General features: G+C 44.0%; 1 protein-coding gene and 1 long non-coding RNA gene across 5 annotated transcripts in view; one reads left to right on the forward strand and one right to left on the reverse strand.

Annotated features, from left to right (window-relative positions):
- ZNF793 (zinc finger protein 793) overlaps positions 1-19120 on the forward strand; it is a 26772-nt gene continuing 7652 nt past the window's right edge. The window contains exons 1-6 of one of the 4 annotated variants that reach the window (XM_050769225.1): positions 182-288; positions 1249-1387; positions 11707-11822; positions 12576-12621; positions 16214-16340; positions 17143-17238. In XM_050769225.1, the coding sequence (XP_050625182.1) occupies positions 12607-12621; positions 16214-16340; positions 17143-17238 (238 nt within the window). In that variant the 5' untranslated portion in view covers positions 182-288; positions 1249-1387; positions 11707-11822; positions 12576-12606. Of the gene's footprint in view, positions 87-181; positions 289-532; positions 628-1248; positions 1388-11706; positions 11823-12575; positions 12622-16213; positions 16341-17142; positions 17239-19120 lie in introns of those variants that run through there. The other 3 variants (XM_050769224.1, XM_050769226.1, XM_050769223.1) reach the window with 3 other exon arrangements.
- LOC126942162 (uncharacterized) overlaps positions 16708-19120 on the reverse strand; it is a 15394-nt gene continuing 12981 nt past the window's right edge. The window contains exon 2 of the long non-coding RNA XR_007721515.1: positions 16708-17959. This is a non-coding gene — a long non-coding RNA (uncharacterized LOC126942162). The remainder of the gene's footprint in view (positions 17960-19120) is intronic.

Genomic DNA, 19120 nt, shown 5'->3' on the forward strand with positions numbered 1-19120 from the left:
CATAAATGGGAAGGGTCGGTTTGAGAAACGGTCAAACCTGGGGACTGGTGAAGGATAGTGAGCTGCCGACTACGGTGGCCGACTGGGTCAGTTATGGGTGCCCGTGAGGGTCAACGACAAAGGGACTGAAGGGTTAAGAGATTGGACGTCTGAGCCTCGCGGGGCCTCAGTGGTGGCAGGCAGAGGTTGGCGGGAGTCAATGGCACAGTCTCTGAAGATGTATTGGGAGTGTGTGGGAATCAATAAATGCGAGTTCTGTGAAATGTCTTGATTTTCAGGGTGCATGGGGTCAGTTATAGTGGTCTTCATGGGTCTGGGGTCAATTGGGATTTTTCAGACACTGGTTTAGAGAACTTTAAGGTTAATGATCTGAGACCGAGAGGATGAGTGATCGGAGGTTCTAAGTTCTGTGGGCAGTAATAGTTTGGGTAACGGAATTGGTGATTGTGGAAACTTTGGGGTTCAGTTATGAGGGGGGTCAGTGGTGATGAATATTTGGAGAAGTGTTTTGGGCCATCGGTGATTGAGACTTACTTCATATCATCGGTGGAGGATCCGAGAGTAATAACGATTGGACTTTTGTAGATCAGGGAATGGAGAATAGAGTCAAGTGTGCTTATCTTAAAGGTACGCCTCAATGAGGCTCAGTTATTCGGACTGTCACTTGTGGGTGGGGGTGGGACTGTGAGAATCAACAATTAATCCTCAGTCGTTGGGATATCATTGGCGAACAGTGTGGGTTCACGATTGGGGGCGGTGTAAATTCACTGGCAATCAGATTGGATCAGTGTGCTTTGTAGTTACTGACCAGTAGTCTCTCCTGGTCAGATTTAAACATACGGGAATATCAGTGACTATGAAAACCTCTGAGGGTTGGAGATTGGAGGCCGGTGACTGGGGACACTATGTGTGTCTGATTAGGAGGCTTATAAGGGTTGGTGTTGAGGGTCCTGAAATGTGGAGATTGGGGATAGGAAAATCACAGATTTGAGGCTGCAAGCCTCAATCTGTGGGAACACATTTCACTCAAATGACACTCCCTAGCTGAATAGCAGCCAGTTCCTCTCCACCAAGGCCCATCTCAAAACTCTTTTCTGAACCCACACCCTTTTTATTGTTCTCCACAATAATGAAAATAATTTGAAAGGATCACGTGCTAAATTTATCTGAAGTACCATGTTATTAAAGATGTGGCTTCTATTGTTCTTGTTAGTGATCTAATGCATATTTTTTCCTGTTTCCTTTAAGGTTCTTTCTGGCAAAAGTAATGACATACGCATCTGTGACAGCATCCCAAGAGTGAGCCTGGTTTCTGGAAATCCATTCCGACTCTGTGACAGCGGCGATGGATGTGACCTTGCCCGTGGTTAGAAAACAAATTTACTGAGTAAGTATCTAAAATGATAATGTAGGCTGGGTGCAGTGGCTCATGCCTGTAATCCCAGCACTGTGGGAGGCCAAGGTGGGTGGATCATTTGAAGTCAGGAGTTACCAGCCTGGTCAACATGGTGAAACCCTGCCTCTACTAAAAACACAAAAATTAGCTGGGCGTGGTGGCGGGCGCCTGAGGTCCCAGCTACTCTGGAGGCTGAGGCAGGAGAATCATTTGAACCCTGGTGGTGGAGATTGCAGTGAACCGAGATTGTACCACTGCACTCCAGCCTGGATGACAGAATGAGACTCTGTCTCAAAATAAATAAATAAATACAAATAAACAAAATAAAATAAAATGATAATGTAAAAGATTTGGCTGAAAGAGCAAACAGAGTGTTTAGAAAATACTTTCATCTAGGCTCAGCTTAAAAATAAATTATCAAAGGAAGAGAAACTAGATTTGGAATTTATTGTATTCTGAGAGTCTTTTTGCCTTGTCCTATATATTTTACGCATAGCCACATTTAACCTCCACTAATCAGTTCCTTATAAAGTCCTGGCAGAAAAAATTCGAGACAGATAAAGCCACAACAACCACAAAACAAAATTTAAAGCTACTTTTAGAAACTGTTCATCACTGAAATTGAAATTGAACTAATAGTTATTAAAGTGGCTGAGATGGGATTGCAAATAAAATGGAAATAAGATTTAAAATAATAGATGTAGGGGATATAAGTGCAGTTTTGTTACATGGATATATTTCATAGTGGGGAAGCCTGGGCTTTTAGTGTAACTATCACTTGAATAATGTACATTGAACCTATCTGGTAATTTCTCATTCCCTACCCGCTTCCTAGCCTCCCTCCATTCAGAGTCACTCATGTCTATTATTCTGCTTTCTATGTCCATATGTACACATTATTATTATTATTTCTTTGAGACGGAGTCTCGCTCTGTCGCCCAGGCTAGAGTGCAGTGGCCGGATCTCAGCTCACTGCAAGCTCCGCCTCCCGGGTTTACGCCATTCTCCTGCCTCAGCCTCCCGAGTAGCTGGGACTACAGGCGCCCGCCACCTCGCCCGGCTAGTTTTTTGTATTTTTTAGTAGAGACGGGGTTTCACCGTGTTAGCCAGGATGGTCTCGATCTCCTGACCTCGTGATCCACCCGTCTCGGCCTCCCAAAGTGCTGGGATTACAGGCTTGAGCCACCGCGCCCGGCCCATATGTACACATTATTATCTTATAATTGAGAACATGCAGTATTTGACTTTTAGTTTCTGAGTCAGAAAATAAGATTTTGACCATTACTCTAATGAAAAGGTACAATGCCAAAACAATATTTTAACTTTAAAAAATTATTACATTTGATCTTTATGTAACCTTCAGAAAAAGCACAATGCCTGTAGCATCTTAAGAAATAAAGGCAGCTGGATGCTAAGGCAGGTAACATCTTTCAGAACCCACATAGGTCATGTTTTAGTTTTAAAAGCAGATAGTCCCTATTTTTCATTTGCACAGAATCAAAGACAGATAGCTGCTTAGCATGGGTGAAGTAATAAGCCAGGGAAAGGAGTTTGGGTATTTTTTCCTCCATGTTGATTCCCTTCACTACCCATACTGTGCTCAGTGCCAGGTTTCAGAGCAAATAATTTCAAAAAAAATGTTTTACATAAACCTTTTATTGTGATATAAGATATATGCAAAAATGTATATAAATATGCAGCTCAATGAATTGTCACAAGGGAATACCCCTGGGTATTGCACTCAGATCAGAAAACAACATTCTAGCACCATGCCCTCATGATGCCCCTCCCAGTTACTACTCTGCCAGAGGGAACCATTCTCCTAGCTTCTAACCTTACAGATTAGTTTTGTCTGTTTTTGATCCCTAATTTAATGGGATATTCATTGAGGGGAGGAGCACCATGGGGAGAGGCAAGATGTGGCTGTGTTTGAACAAAATTTCTTTCTTTTTTTTTTTTTTTTGGAGACGGAGTTTCACTCTTGTTGCCCAGGCTGGAGCGCAATGGGGTGATCTCGGCTCACCACAACCTCCACCTCCTGGGTTCAAGCGGTTCTCCTGCCTCAGCCTCTCAAGTAGCTGGAATTACAGGCACGCACCACCATGCCCGGCTAATTTGTATTTTTAGTAGAGGTGTATTTTTAATTTGTATTTTTTAGTAGTGAGCCACTGTGCCCAGCCTGTGTTTGAACAAAATTTCTAAGTTTGAATGGAGATAATTTCATTTATATAACAGACATTTCTCCAGGTCATTAAATATTCCCTTTTTGGCCAGGCACAGTGGCTTACGTCCATAATCTCAGTGCTTTGGTAGGCTGAGGTAGGAGGATTGTTTGAGGCCAGAAGCTTGAGACCAGCCTGCGCAACATAGCGAAACTCCATCATTACACAAAATTTAAAAATTAGCTGGGTAGTCTGGGCATGTTGGCTCACGCCTGTAATCCCAGCACTTTGGGAGGCCAAGGCGAGTGAATCACCTCAGGTCAGGAGTTCAAGACCAGCCTGACCAACATGGTGAAACTCTGTCTCTACTAAAAATACAAAAAAAAAAAAAAAATTAGCTGGGGTTGGTGGTGGGTACCTGTAATCCCAGCTACTTGGGAGGCTGAGGCAGGAGAATTAGTTAAACCCAGGAGGCAGAGTTTATAGTGAACCGAGATTGCACCACTGCACTCCAGCCTGGGCAAGAAGAGTGAAACTCTGTCTCAAAAAAAAAAAAAAAATTAGCTGGGTGTGGTGGCTCACACCTGTGATCCTAGCTACTGGAGAGGCTGAGGTGAAAGAATTCCTTGAGCTCAGGAGTTCAAGGTTGCAGTGAGCTATGATCGTGCCACTGCACCCTAGCCTGGGTGACAGAGTGAGACCCTGTTTCAAAAAAAAAGAATTCTTTAAAAAAATTGAGGCATAATATACATGTAGTCGAGTGGGCTTATCTTTAAGGTACAACTCAATGAATTTTTATATTACAGAATCCTGTAACCACAGCCTAGATCAAGATATTCATCGCTTCTAACACCTTGAAGGTGTCCTTACTGGTCAATACCTACTGCCACCCCAGGGGTAACTAGGGTTTAATATAGTGGATTACTTTTGCCTGCTTTTGAATTTGAACTGAATTTCATATATCCCCTATGAGTCCACTTGATTGACTCATATTCATTGAATTTGACAGGATTCCATCTGAATCATATACATGTGAAGCCAAGGCATTCATACCATGAGGAAATTTTGTTTGAAATTCTGAAACCACACAAACACCAGGACAAAATTCTAAACTGAAGGCTGGGTGTGGTGGCTCATGCCTGTAATCCCAGCACTTTGGGAGGCTGAAGCGGGTGGATCAGGAGCTCGAGACCAGCCTGGCCAACAGAGTGAAACCCCATCTCTACTAAAAATACAAAAATTAGCCTGGTATGGTGACGAGAGCCTGTAGTCCCAGCTACTCAGGAGACTGAGGCAGGAGAATCATTTGTACTTGGGATGTGGAGGTTGCTGAAAACACAGTCGACTATCCAGTAACAGATATGAAAAGAAAATTGGAGTACCTATGTGAAAGCATAAAACATTACATTTTGAGATATATAGAAAGTCTTGAGTAAATATTGAAGCCTTGTTCTTGGATTGGAAGGCTTAACAATTTTCAGAATTGTCAGTATTTTCTTACATGAATGGACAAATTCAGTGAAATGTTAAGCAAAATCTTAAGAAGGGATCTCTTTGCCCCAAATTATAACAGAATAATTCTACAGTTTATGTTGAAGATGAAACATTTAAGAATATCTAGGACATTTATGAAAAATAAGTAATAAGAGGTAATGTGCTAAACAAAGCTTTCAAACATACAGCTTCAGGAGACAGAGGCTACAACCTAAGAGGAAGAATAAGTTGAGGGAGAAGATACTGAGTTCGCTTTTGTGAAACCACAATGGGTGGCAATGAGAGACCTATGATCTAGTTTTTTAAAATTTTTTTTTTTTTTAGAGACAAGAGTTTCCCACTTTTTCTCCAGGCTGGAGTACAATGGCGCGATCTTGGCTCACTGCAACCTCTGCCTCCCGCGTTCAGGTGATTCTCTTGCCTCAGCCTCCCGAGTAGCTGGGACTAGAGGCATATGCCACCACGCCCGGCTAATTTTTACATTTTTAGTAGAGATGGGTTTTCACCATGTTGGTCAGGCTGGTCTTAAACTCCTGACCTCAGGTGATCCACCCACCCCGGCCTCCCAAGTGTTGGGATTACAGGCGTGAGCCACTGTGCCGGGCCTATGATCTAGTTTTAAGTTTGTGACTGAGAGCATCTAGATGATGGTATCTATATGGCAAAATATGACTTTTGAGTTCAAATGTTAGGGACTGATGGTAAGGGTGTGTAAGTCACAATCATGTCACAATGCTGAGATAGTGCCCATCAGATGGCTGCCATGCTGTTAGAAGAGTGACTGACTGCAAGGCAATACTGCTTTCCAAGATTGACTCTTTTTTTTTTCTTTAATTTGGATTCTTGCTCTGTCACCCACATTGGAGTACAGTGGTGCGATCTCAGCTCACTGTAACCTCTCCTTCCCAGGTCCAAGCAATTCTCCTTCCTCAGCCTCTTGTGTAGCTGGGACTACAGGTGTGTACCACCATACCCAGCTAATTTTTGTATTTTTAGTAGGGATGGGGTTTTACCATGTTGGCCAGGTTGGTCTTGAACTCCTGGCCTCAAGCAATCTGCCCACCTCGGCCTCCCAATATGCTGGGATTACAGGCATGAGCCACTGTGCCCTGCCTAAGATTGACTCTTTACCAAGAAAGATAATGATTGATTTCATCTTCACGCGGATTCTCTCCATAGTTGCTCAGTTTTAGGGAGGAATTGGGGCTGAGGGAGGAAGGGAACTTTTTCACATTTCCTTATTAATCAGGATAGGTGGCACTGCTTTTGTCTGCCACACTTGGCTCCGTGTTCAGATGGGCATCCCCAGTAGGAAAAAATCCGTTTTTAAATAAAAAAGGAAAATTACTAATTTTTCCTTGTTGTTGAAGGAAATTGAAGAAAACATTCATCATAGTTTTACCATATGTATCCAGTTACTGTTTCCTGCCTTAATATTTTAGTCTGTATCTACAGCTGGAGGTGATTTTAGTAATCCCAGCTACTTGGGAGGCTGAGGCAGGAGAATCCCTTGAACCCAGGAGGTGGAGGCTGCAGTGGGCTGAGATCGCACCACTACACTCCAGTGTGGGCAACAAGAGAGAAACTCTGTTTAGAAAAAAAAAAAAAAAAGCACATCAAATGTTGCATTGCTCTTTTAGAAGGCAAATCTGTCTCTGAGAGGCAGCAAGACTAAGAAGTTATAAACCGAAGCACCACAGCCAGGCTAGTCGGGTGTATATCTCAGTGCTGCTGTGTGCTAGTTCTTCAGCTCTCTCAGGTACTATGTCTTTATCTAGAAACGGAGTAGGACTCGGTTTAGAGGGCAGTGTGAGGAATAAATGAGTCAATTTGAGGAAATAACCTGCACAGTGCCTAAGTTGAGATCAGGGCTCAATAAATACAAGCTAGGCTTTTTTTTTTCTTTTCTATTTCTGTCAGTTTCTATGATGTGTCATAGTTTTATTTGTTCTTCCTATGTAAGACCATGCTTGTTTTGATTGGTCATTATTGTAAATTTTGTTATTGTTATTATTGCTATTATCTAAATAAATATATAATTATGAGGCTATTGGAAAAGTTAGAAAATGAACACTTCAAAAATGCAATGTAAATTCCTTTCAATCCCCTCACTCAGAGAAAGCAACTGTTAATATTTTCATAGATTTGGACTTACATAATTAAAAAAATAGAATTATGCTTCACATTGTATGTTATAACTTGTATTTCCTGCTTCAAAATACATCACAAATGTAGTTCCAAGTCAGAGTACACCACTCCATTACTATTTCTTTTTTTTTTTTTTTTTTTCCTGAGGTGGAGTGTCACTCTGTCACCCAGGCTGGAGTGCAGTGGTGCAATCTCGGCTCACTGCAACCTCTGCCTCCTGGGTTCAACTGATTCTCCCATCTCAGCCTCCCGTGTAGCTGGGATTACAGGCGCCTCCCACCACGCCCAGCTAATTTTTTCTGTTTTTAGTAGAGACGGGGTTTTGCTATGTTGGCCAGGCTAGTCTCGAATTCCTGACCTCAGTTGATCTGCCTGCCTTGGCCTCCCAAAGTGCTGGGATTACAAGGCATAAGCCACCACGCCCGGCCTCCACTACTATTACTAATGCCTGCGTTGTGTTCCATTCTGTGGCTCACCAATATCAGCCCGCCAATCTTTTAATTGCTGGGACAGGCTGGGTGTGGGATTATAGGCTCACACCTATAATCCCAGCACTTTGGGAGGCCAGGGTGGGTGGATTGCTTGAGTCCATGAGTCCAAGACCAGCCTGGGAAACATGGCGAAACGTTGTCTCTACAAAAGAAAAAAAAAAAATAATTAGCCAGGTGCGCTGGTGCACATCTATAGTCCCTCCTACTTGGATGCTGAGGTGGGAGGATCACCTGAGCCCGGGAGTTTGAGGCTGCAGCAAGCCATGATCATGCCACTGTACTCCAGGCTATCTCAAATAAAGAAATAGATAAATGAAAAAATAAATAAATTATTGTTGGTACATTTTGATTGCTTCCAGTTGTTTTACTTTTGTAAGCAAAGGTGAGATGAACATCCTTGTACCTTTATCTTTTCTTTTAGTGAGACGTATTAGTTCCTAGAGACACATTATTGGATGTTGAAGAGTGGTTTAATGAGTGTGCACTCTAAAAATTCTGATAGGGCCGGGCGTGGTGGCTCACGCCTGTAATCCCAGCACTTTGGGAGGCCAAGGTGGGTAGATCACGAGGTCAGGAGATTGAGACCATCCTGACTAATGTGGTGAAACCCCGTCTCTACTAAAAATACAAAAAAATTAGCCAGGCGTGGTGGCGGGCACCTGTAGTCTCAGCTACTGGGGAGGCTGAGGCAGGAGAATGGTGTGAACTCAGGAGGTGGAGCTTGCAGTGATCCCAGATCTCACCACTGCACTCCAGCCTGGGCAACAGAGAAAAAAAAAAAAAATTCTGATATAAATTCCCTTCAGAAAGCTGTAATATCCTACCCTCCTACCAGCAGTGTAAGAGATATGATTTCCATCTTTACCAATCTTTTTTTTTTTTTTTTGAGACGGAGTCTCGCTCTGTTGCCCAGGCTGGAGTGCAGTGGCCAGATCTCAGCTCATTGTAAGCTCCGCCTCCCGGGTTCACGCCATTCTCCTGCCTCAGCCTCCTGAGTAGCTGGGACTACAGGTGCCCGCCACCTCGCCCGGCTAGTTTTTTGTATTTTTTAGTAGAGACGGGGTTTCACCGGGTTAGCCAGGATGGTCTCGATCTCCTGACCTCGTGATCCGCCCGTCTCGGCCTCCCAAAGTGCTGGGATTACAGGCTTGAGCCACCGCGCCCGGCCCTTTACCAATCTTGTAAGCCAAAAAGACCATTTTAATAATCTTGTGGAAAAGACTTTTACTGAAAATACTACCAGAAGCAGAAACTATAAGGGGAAAACAATCAACAAGTTGACTATTAAAAATAACCAATAAAACTTGTTTGGTATTTGGAAACTAATAAACCCAAGTTTAAGGACAAATGACAAATAAGGACAAATGTTATCTATAAAAACATGTTTATAACAAATATGACAAAGGATTAATAGCCTCAATATATAAAGAGCACTTATAAATTAATTTTTGCAAATAACTCAGGAAAATCATAAGTGCATAAACAGATTGTTTACAAAAGAAATGCAAATGACCAATAAATAGATGGGGAAAATGTCTTTCTCCATTAAAAATCAAAGGAGGGTAAAATAATAAATAAATGATGGGGATATTGAGACCCAGAGAGACTAAGTAACTCATTCAACATCACACATCAGTAAATGGCAGCGCCTGCATTTGAACTGAGGTTTTCTGGTTTTCAAGTCTGTTCGACAGCCTCTTTCTGTTTTCACAGATGAGGAAACAGGCCTAGAGAGGTAAAATGTCTAGCCCAGATTCTCTCAGTTAGTCAGAGGAAGTGCTTGGCTTCAAACTTGTATCTGAGTCATTCCTTGGCTCAGGGAGTGACTCAGACACAAGGGTCTTTGTGGCATTTTCCCGTGCCGCAGTCCCAGAGCAGAGCCATCACTCAGCTATGTCTCCTGCACAGCCTCTGCAGGCTTTTCCCCCTGAGGCCCCAGGCAGTGTTTGGGGAGGGATGAGTGGATGACTCTCACCATGGGATCTGCTTATCTTCAGGTTCTCTGGGTGCCCTGCAGACCTTTGGATCCTGCCACCTTGCTGGACATTAGGGTTCTCTAGCTCCTGCCAGCCCTTAGAGCCACAGGACCTTGGTTACAACATCTACAGAAGGCCCTGCAGCTGAGTGTGAGTTACTGTTGAGAGACGGAGCTGTGAGCGCCTGGGCAGGCCAGGTTAAAGACCCTCTGTCCAGGAGAAGGGAACTTGGGATGAAAATTCCCTTCTGAAGGAATCACTGAGACCCCATACCTCTTGTCAGAGCAAAGACTCCCAAATAAAAGGAAATAGCTTCATCCTTGAGCCAGAAGCTGACCAACCTGAAGACGTTACTCTTTCCAGGGACTCTCCATGGCTACATGAAGGGAGGAGGGTCAGCCCAAGATCCAGGGAGACAGAGTGAAGGGAGAGGTAGAGAGGCCAGAGTCTCAGTGCAGGTGCGATAGGTACGTTCTTTCAGGAGAAGGGGACATCCATCTAGCCCAGTACATTCTGCTATCTTGTGGCATGGGGTATGGCCCATCCACTCCTTTATTCTTGCTGGACCTTTCCAGATTTGCTCTCCTGTCATTTTTGGTACCTCACCTGGCCTCTTGGAATGTGATGAGTTCATTCCATCCTGACTCAGAGGCAGAAAAGGCCCTGGATTCTCAGAACGGTGGTGGTGGCAGAATTTATGGGCCTACTGTATATAATTTTGTTTTGTTTTGTTTTTTGAGATGGAGTTTCACTCTTGTCACCCAGGCTGGAGTACAATGGCACAATCTCTGAATTACAGACATGCACCACCATGCCCAGCTAATTTTTGTATTTTTAGTAGAGACAGAGTTTCACCATGTTGACCAGGTTGTTCTCGAACTCCTGACCTCAAGCGATCCACCCACCTCGGCCTCCCAAAGTGCTGGGATTACGGGCATGAATCACCGTGCATGACCAGTTTTTTTTTTTTTTTTTTTTTGAGATGGAGTTTCACTCTTGTTGCCCAGGCTGGAGTGCAATGGTGCGATCGCAGCTCACTGCAGCCTCTGCCTCCTGGGTTCAAGGGATTCTCCTGCCTCAGCCTCCCGAGTGGCTGGGATTATAGGCACACATCACCACACTCGGCTAATTTTGTACTTTTAGTAGAGATGGGGTTTCACTATGTTGGTCATGCTTGTCTGAAACTCCCGACCTCAGGTTATCCACCTGCCTCAGCCTCCCAAAGTGCTGGGATTACAGGGGTAAGCCACCGCACCCAGCCTTTTGTTTTTAACTAAACATTTTATTTGGAAATTTTTTTCCCAAAAAAAGCAAGAATATTACTGTGGTCTCCTATGTATTCCTTACCTAGGTTCATCTATATAAAGCCATGTTTACATGTGCTGTCTTTCTATATACAAATATATATGTATATAGATGATTATGTTATATCATAAATGTATCATTCTTATTCTTTCTTTTCTTTAACTACTTAAGACTAACTTGCGGACATGATGCTCCTTTACCCATAAGTACTTCAGGGTATATTTCCTAAGAATGAGAACATTTTCTTATATAACTGGTAGTTTTCAGAACCAGGCAATTAACACTGATTACTAAGTCAGTGTTATAATGATTTAATAATCATGATAACTAGACTAATACAGAATATAGACTAGACTAATCCAGTCTACAACCAGATGTCAACTGTCACTTTATAGCAACTTTTCTTTCTTTTTTTTTTTTTTGAGACCAAGTCTCACTCTTGTCACCCAGGCTGGAGTGCAATGGCGTGATCTTGGTTCACTGCAACCTTTGCCTTCTGGGTTCAAATGATTCTCCTGCCTCAGGCTCCTGAGTAGCTGGGATTAGAGGCGCCTGCCACCATGCCTGGCTAATTTGTGTAGTTTTAGTAGAGACGGGGTTTCACCACCTTGGCCAGGCTGGTCTCAAACTCCTGACCTCAGGCGATCCACGCACCTCGGCCTCCCAAAGTGCTGGGATTACAGGCGTGAGCCACTGTGCCTGGCCCTATAGCAACTTTTCTTTTTCCATCCCAGGATCCAATCCAGGATCATATGCTGCCTTCAGGTGACACATCCCTTTAGTCTCCTTTAATCAGGAGCAGTTTCTCGGTCTTCATATTCCATGAAGTCGACATTTTTGAAGAGTATAGGTAGGTTATTTTTTATATTGTAACTCAGTGTGGTTTTGTCTGATGTCTCTCTTCATTGATTAGGTTCAGGTATGCATTTGGGGTGTGAATACTACAGAAGAGATGTTGTACCCTTCACAGTGCATTATATCAGAAGGCACATGATGTCTTATATCTCATTACTGGTCATGTTAACTGATCACTTGACTAAGCGATACTGCCAAGTTTTTCCAAGAAAAAGTTACTTCTTTTCCTTTTATAATCATTAAATGTCTTGGGGTGTGGGGCATTTAGATACTATGGCAACCATGCTTTATGGTCTACGCTTTATGACCTGTACAATATTTCAAAGTATTTGAAACAAGTAAGAGATAAAGGATATTTATTTGTTTGTTTATTTATTATTTAATTTTTGAGACAGGGTCTTACTCTGTTACCCAGGCCAGATTGCAGTAGTAGGATCATGGCTCACTGCAGCTTTGACCTCCTAGGCTCAAGTGATCCCCCACCTCAGCCTCCTGGATAGCTGGGACTACAGGTGTGCAACACCATGCCTGGCTAATTTTTTCTCTTTTTTTGTAGAGACAGCATTTTGCCATATTGTCCAGGCTGGTCTCTAGCTCCTGGCCTCAAATAAGGTGTGAGCCACCACACCCAGCTAAAAGCATGGATTTTTGTACAAGATTTACAAAGGAAATTTGCAATTTCTAAGACAGGCCTAGTCCCTTACACTCTGTTCTCTTTCTCCATCTTCTTCCCCCCACATGTCTACAGGTGTCAGATCTTTTTCCAAGAACAGCAGAAAATGATCGAGTACCAGGTGAGTATCACATTAAGTAACCCAGTTTTCCTTCCTGGGGAAACTGTCCTAGAAAAAAAAAAAGTATGCATTGTAAGTATGTACAGTTTGTACATACAGGCTGGGTTCTCAGGGAAGCTGACTCATAGATGGAGATTTTTCTCACCGGAGGTTTATTAGGCAGGCTCTTAGAACCCCTGTAAGGCAGTGAGGGAAGCTGGATTGGGCTGAGGGAGTTGTTGAACAGAGGCTTCAGGGAATATTATACTCTGGAGCTGGGATGGCCTTCAGCATTGTTGTGAATGGAGGCAAGGAGGCTTTTATATTCTGAAATCAACTAATCATTGATTGTAGGCTGCCTCAGGAGGGTAGATATCCTTGGATGGCACAGTACCCTTTGTCCAAGGATAATTCTCAGAAAGATTTTAAGCTGGCCGCTAGCGGTAGCTCACACCTGTAATCCCAGCACTTTGGGAGGCCAAGGCAGTTGGATCACCTGAGGTCAGGAGTGAGACCAGCCTGGCCAACACGGTGAAACCCTGTCTCTACTAAAAAAAAATACAAAAATTAGCTGGGCATGGTGGCGCGTGCCTGTATTCCCAGCTACTCGGGAGTCTGAGGCAGGAGAATCTCTTGAGCCCAGGAGATGGAGGTTGTAGTTAGCCGAGATTGCGCCACTGCACTCCAGCCTGGGCAACACAGCAAGACTCCGTCTCAAAATTAATTAATTAATTAAGTAAAATCAACCAAGAGAAGAGGCCAATGAATTAGAGTTTAGGAGAGTTCCACATATAGAACTTCTGTCCTCTCCTAAGGGAGCCCAAAACAGTGCTAAATCCTCCCAGCAGTAACGTGTGCCAATACACATGGAGCCTTGCCAACCAGGAAAGTGCACCTAAGCCCTGGTGTCCACTTTTTATTGGTGGTTGATCATGTAGAAAGGCTTGACTGTTCCCACTGCTGACCTCAGTTTCCAGCCCTTCCAAGAGGTTGAGCTGATACCTGTGACCTAAAGCCCTCATTATAAACCACATCATTAGACTATCTAGTGTGGCCCAAGACCAATAGGTAAACAAGGACACTCTGAGGACATTCCAAGAGTATAGAGATTACTTCCCAGGAGCTGAGGGCAAAGGCCACACCTCTCTTTTGGCAAGGTCAAATTCTTTACCACACAGTCACTTCAAGACAGGATCATCAGGACCTTCCTAGGCTGGTACCCATGGGTCTCCCTCAGTGACTGTCCTGCTCCTTCACAACTTATGCCAGGATCTCCAGGGCTATCAGTTCTTTTTTCCTTTTTTTTTTTTTTGAGATGGAGTCTCACTCTGTCGCCTAGGCTAGAGTGCAGTGGCGCGATCTCGGCTCACTGCAAGCTCTGCCTCCCGGGTTCACGCCATTCTCCTGCCTCAGCCTCCTGAGCAGCTGGGACTACAGGCGCCCGCCACCTCTCCTTTTTATGCTCTCTTTTTTTTGTTTTGTTGTTTTAATTTTTAAAAAATTTTTGTGGCTACATAGTAGGCTATGTTGTGTATTTATGGCAACATGTTTTGGTACAGGCATCATGCAACGTGAAATAATCACCCCATGCAGAATGGGGTCTGCTCTTCGTTACAGCGTTCTATCTTTCTCTAATGGTTACTGTCCTGCTTGTGAACATCACCTTTCACACAGGTTACTATAGGGTCTTTCCTCTCACTTCCCTCCAGGTCACCCACCACACTTCTCTTTCCATCCATTGGCTTTAAAACTGCCTCTGAGTTTACATTGAAAGTGCATCTCTTGTAGGCAGCATTTTTTTTTTTTTTATTCAGTCTGACGATCTCTGCCTTTTTGGAGTGTTTAGTCTTTTTTTTTTTTTTTTTGAGACAGAGTCTCATTTTATTACCCAGGGTAGAGTGCAGTGGCACTTTCTGGGCTCACTGAATCTTCTGCCTCCCAGCTTCAAGCGATTCTCCTGCCTCAGCCTCCTGAAGTGCTTGGATTACAGTCATGAGCCACTGTGCCTGGCCTGGAGTGTTCAGTCTTATATTAAATTATATTACATTTAATGTTTATTAAATTACATTATTGGTATAGTAGGATTTATATCTGTCATTTTCGTGTCTGTTTTCTATTTATCCCATCTACTCTTTTGTTCCTCTATTTCTTCTTTCCTCTCTTTTGTTGTGCTATTGTGGATGAATGGAACAGTTTTCAGAATTCTGTTTATTTATATCAGGTACACCTCTCATTATGATTTAGTGGTTACTCTAGGGATACAATATATGTCTTTAACTTTTCACAGTTTATTTAGAGTTATCATTATACCACTTCACATAGAATGCAAGAAGCTCACCTCATGCCTTCTAGAATATGCTTTCTGCGTACACTTCTTCTTGGATAGGGTTTCCATTGTCCTAAAGTCCATCATTTCTTTTTTTTTTTTTTTTTTTTTGAGTAGGAGTCTCGGCCTGGCCTCCAGGCTGGAGTGCAATGGCACAATCTCAGCTCACTGCAACCTCTGCTTCCCGGGTTCTAGCGATTCTCCTGCCTTAGCCTCCTGAGTAGCTGAGACTACAGGCACCCGCCACCATGTCCGGCTAATTTTTCTATTTTTAGTAGAGATGGGGTTTCACCATGTTGGCCAGGCTTGTCTTGAACACCTGACCTCAGGTGATCCACCCACCTCAGCCTCCTAAAGTGCTGGGATTACAGGGGTAAGCCACCACGCCCGGCCCTAAAGCGCATCATTTCATTGCTGGCCGACCTCTACATGCTTTTCTCTTGTTACAAGGTAACTTGCCACCCCTAAAATCGCCGTTTTGCCCCCCAGTCTTTGTTCCCACTGCTCCCCTGCATAGAATGCAGTTTTCCGTCTTCCTGGGGAGACTCAGCTTTCCATATCCCTGGGCTCTGAAGCCTAATCGGACCCTAAAAAATTTAACAGACCATTCGCTTCTCTGTATGCCATAGCCTAGATGTCCTGCCATCACAGCTCTTGTGACACTTTTACCCTGATGGCTTTACATGTTGCTCTCTCTGTGCCAGACAGTGAGCTTCTTGAGGTCAGGACCCATCTATGATTGTGATCCCAGCAACACACAGTAGGTCTTCAATTTTTGTTGACTCAAAGTATGAATGGCAACAGTAGATAGCTTCCAATGTGATTTTCGTTTTCCCCACCATATGTAACACAAAGCCAAGAATATAAAAGACCTTCCAGATAGATAATAAGCTCTAACTTATAAACATTATGGAAATCAGCACCATCTCTTGCACAAACTTTTTTTCTTTTTCTTTTCTTTTTTGAGATGGAGTCTTGCTCTATAGCCCAAGCTAGAGTACAGTGGTGCGATCTTGGCTCACTGCAACCTCCGCCTCTTAGGTTCAAGTGATTCTCCCACCTCAGCCTCCCAAGTAGCTGGGATTACAAGTGTGCATCACCATGCCTGGCAAATTTTTGTATTTTCAGTATAGATGGGGTTTCACCATGTTTGCCAGGCTGGTCTTGAACTCCTGATCCTCTTGCCTTGGCCTCCCAAAGTGCTGGGATTACAGGCATGAGCCACCATGCCTGGCCATGCACAAACATTTTTTTCTACATGACTCAATGTCATTTTTGTTTCAACAGACACCTGTGTCATTCAAAGATGTAGTTGTGGGCTTCACCCAAGAGGAGTGGCACCGGCTGAGTCCTGCTCAAAGGGCCCTGTACCGGGATGTGATGCTGGAAACCTATAGCAACCTCGTCTCAGTGGGTAAGAACACCTTCACCATACAATGCAGATTATGTTCAAATGACCACCTTTCCTTTCTCAGTTGCTAAAAGCAACTGGAGTACTTTGGGAGGCCAAGGCAGGTGGATCACTTGATGTCAGGAGTTTGAAACCAGCCTGGCCAACATGGTGAACCCTGTCTCTACTAAAAATACAAAAATTAGCTGGGTATGGAAGCAGGTGCCTGTAATCCCAGCTACTTGGGAGACTGAGGCAGGAGAATCGCTTGAACCTGGGAGGCGGAGGTTGCAGTGAGCTGAGATCACACCATTGCCTTCCAGCCTGGGCAACAAGAGTGAAACTCCGTCTCAAAAAAAAAAAAAAAAAAAAAGCATCTGAATTATTAAATAATTATTTATTTAATAATTATCTAGCACTTTCTATGTGCCAGAAACTGTTTTAGCCACTTTAAAAATATTAACTCATTTCATCCTCATAAAAGCCTTATGAGGTAGTTACTATTAGTACCACTTTTTTACAGGAAATTGAGGTACAGAAAGGTGAAGTAACTTGCCCAGAGTCACCCAGCTAGTAGATAACAGAGTCAGGATTTGAACCTCAGTGTTCTGGCGGCACAGAATGCATTCTTACCCTGTGCTGCTGCCTCAGTGGGTATGGCTTGAGTTTCCGTGGTCCTGGATTACTAATTCCATTTGGTTCTGGACAAGGTGTGTGTTTAGTCCCCTCCCAAGTATAACATCTGTTGTGCAGCCTTTAAAGCTGCCTGAGAGGCCCTGAAGACCAAGGAGCTCAGTCCAAGGCCTGGATCATTTCCCTGGAACAGGTTATGAAGGCACCAAACCAGATGTGATCCTCAGGCTGGAGCAGGAAGAAGCACCATGGATTGGTGAGGCAGCATGCCCGGGCTGCCACTGTTGGGGTAAGTGTAATAAATCTAGCAAAAGGGGTACTGAAGGAGGCTGGCACCTTTGGAATTTTGTTCAGCGTTCTTCTCTTAAAAGACTTGACCTTCCTCCGAGAACTTCAGCCACATTAATGCCTCTTTAACCTCCATGCAACCCCAACACCTGAATCTGAGTGTTTTTCTCAGCTCTACTTGATTGCACCTCTGCCCTTATGTGCTCGGTCCATCTCTCTTTCTCCAGAATCTTTCACATGCAGGTATTCTTACAAATAAAAGCTTCTATGATTCTCCCGTTCCTGCTTCCTGTTCTGCGTTCTGACACTTTCCAGATGAAATGCTTCAGAGCTACCTGCTTTCCCTAATTTCTGCACTCAAATTTAAATCACTCCCATAGACAGATGACTGTGGGATCAGAGAAGAGGAAGCGGTGAATTCCATGTTGGGGTGGGGAGGTGTGAAGGAAATGCCTGAGCTGGGCCCATCTTAACCACTGCTGATTAACACTCAGACTCACTGCCCCTCTCCCTTCAGCTCTGAGACATTCCAGCAATGCCCATGGTACCCTGAGGGTTGATAGATGGCCCACTCTTAGGGATGCCTCGGAACTTCTGCTTCTGGCGCTCTCTGGCGTGTGTTTCTCCATTAAAGTGTGCTCTTCAGCCGTCCTGAGACTGTGGTATCCTGGTTATCAGTTGCCCTGCTTTTCTTTTCTTCTTCTGTTCTGAAAATTTCATAACTGCAAATTCCACAAGAATGTATCTAGTCAGCCTCTGTTTTTCCGACTACTCTGTTATTATCTATTTCCCTGGCTCAAACCCAGCATTTTCCTTCCAAGGAACGATTGCATTTTCTGTTTTCCATAACTTGGTTCTCTTTCCAGTGGTGTAACCCTCTCAAAGAACTCACCCATTCTGAGAGTACATGATTCTCACAACCAGCCTCTTTGCCGTGTTGGCCCCTTTCTCCCCCTTGCTCTGCCCAGCCCCGCATTTAACCAGTCTGTGGACTACACTACAGGTGTGCACTTCCCCTGTTCTTTGTGTGTCAAAAACGAAAATCGTCTTCATTTGTCCTTGGTACCCCTGCCACACACTCACCTCACACACACACACACACGCACACACACACACCACTTCATCTTGCTTTTTATTTCAGAGCTTTGCTACCGTGTGGTCATTTTGAATCTTCTGCCTTTACCACTCACTCTAACTGTTCCATTCATATGTGTGGTTTTGTTGATTTTTTTTCTTCTGAGAAATGGCTTTAAATCTTCCTCACTGCCTTTTTTTTTTTTTCTTTTTGAGACAGGGTCTCACTCTGTCACCCAGGCTGGAGTGCAGTGGCATGATCATGGCTCACTGCAGCCTCGACCTCCCGGGCTCAAGCGATCCTTCCACCTCTTAACCTCCCGAGTAACTGGGATTACATTCACGCTACCACACCTGGCTAGTTTTCATATTTTTTTGTAGAGAAGAGGTTTTGCAATGCCGCTGAGGCTGGTCTCAAGCTCTTGGGCTCAAGCAGTTCACCTGCTTCAGCCTCCCAAAGTGCTGGAAATACTGGCATGAGCCACCATGCCCAGTCCTTCTCCACTTTTTTTTTTTTTTGCAGACGAAATTTCGTTCTGTCGCGCAGGCTGGAGTGCAGTGGCACCATCTCAGCTAACTGCAACCTCCGCCTTCTGGGTTTAAGCAATTCTCTGCCTCAGCCTCCCAAGTAGCTGGGATTACAGGCACATGCCACCACACCTGGCTAATTTTTGTATTTTTAGTAGAGATGGGGTTTCACCATCTTGGCAAGGCTGGTCTTGATCTCCTGACTTCATGATCTACCCACTTTAGCCTCCCAAAGTGCTGGGATTACTGGCGTGAGCCATCGTGCCTGGTCCCACTTTTAA

Source organism: Macaca thibetana, chromosome 19 (assembly GCF_024542745.1).
Source record: "Macaca thibetana thibetana isolate TM-01 chromosome 19, ASM2454274v1, whole genome shotgun sequence".
NCBI classification, from domain to species: domain Eukaryota; kingdom Metazoa; phylum Chordata; class Mammalia; order Primates; family Cercopithecidae; genus Macaca; species Macaca thibetana.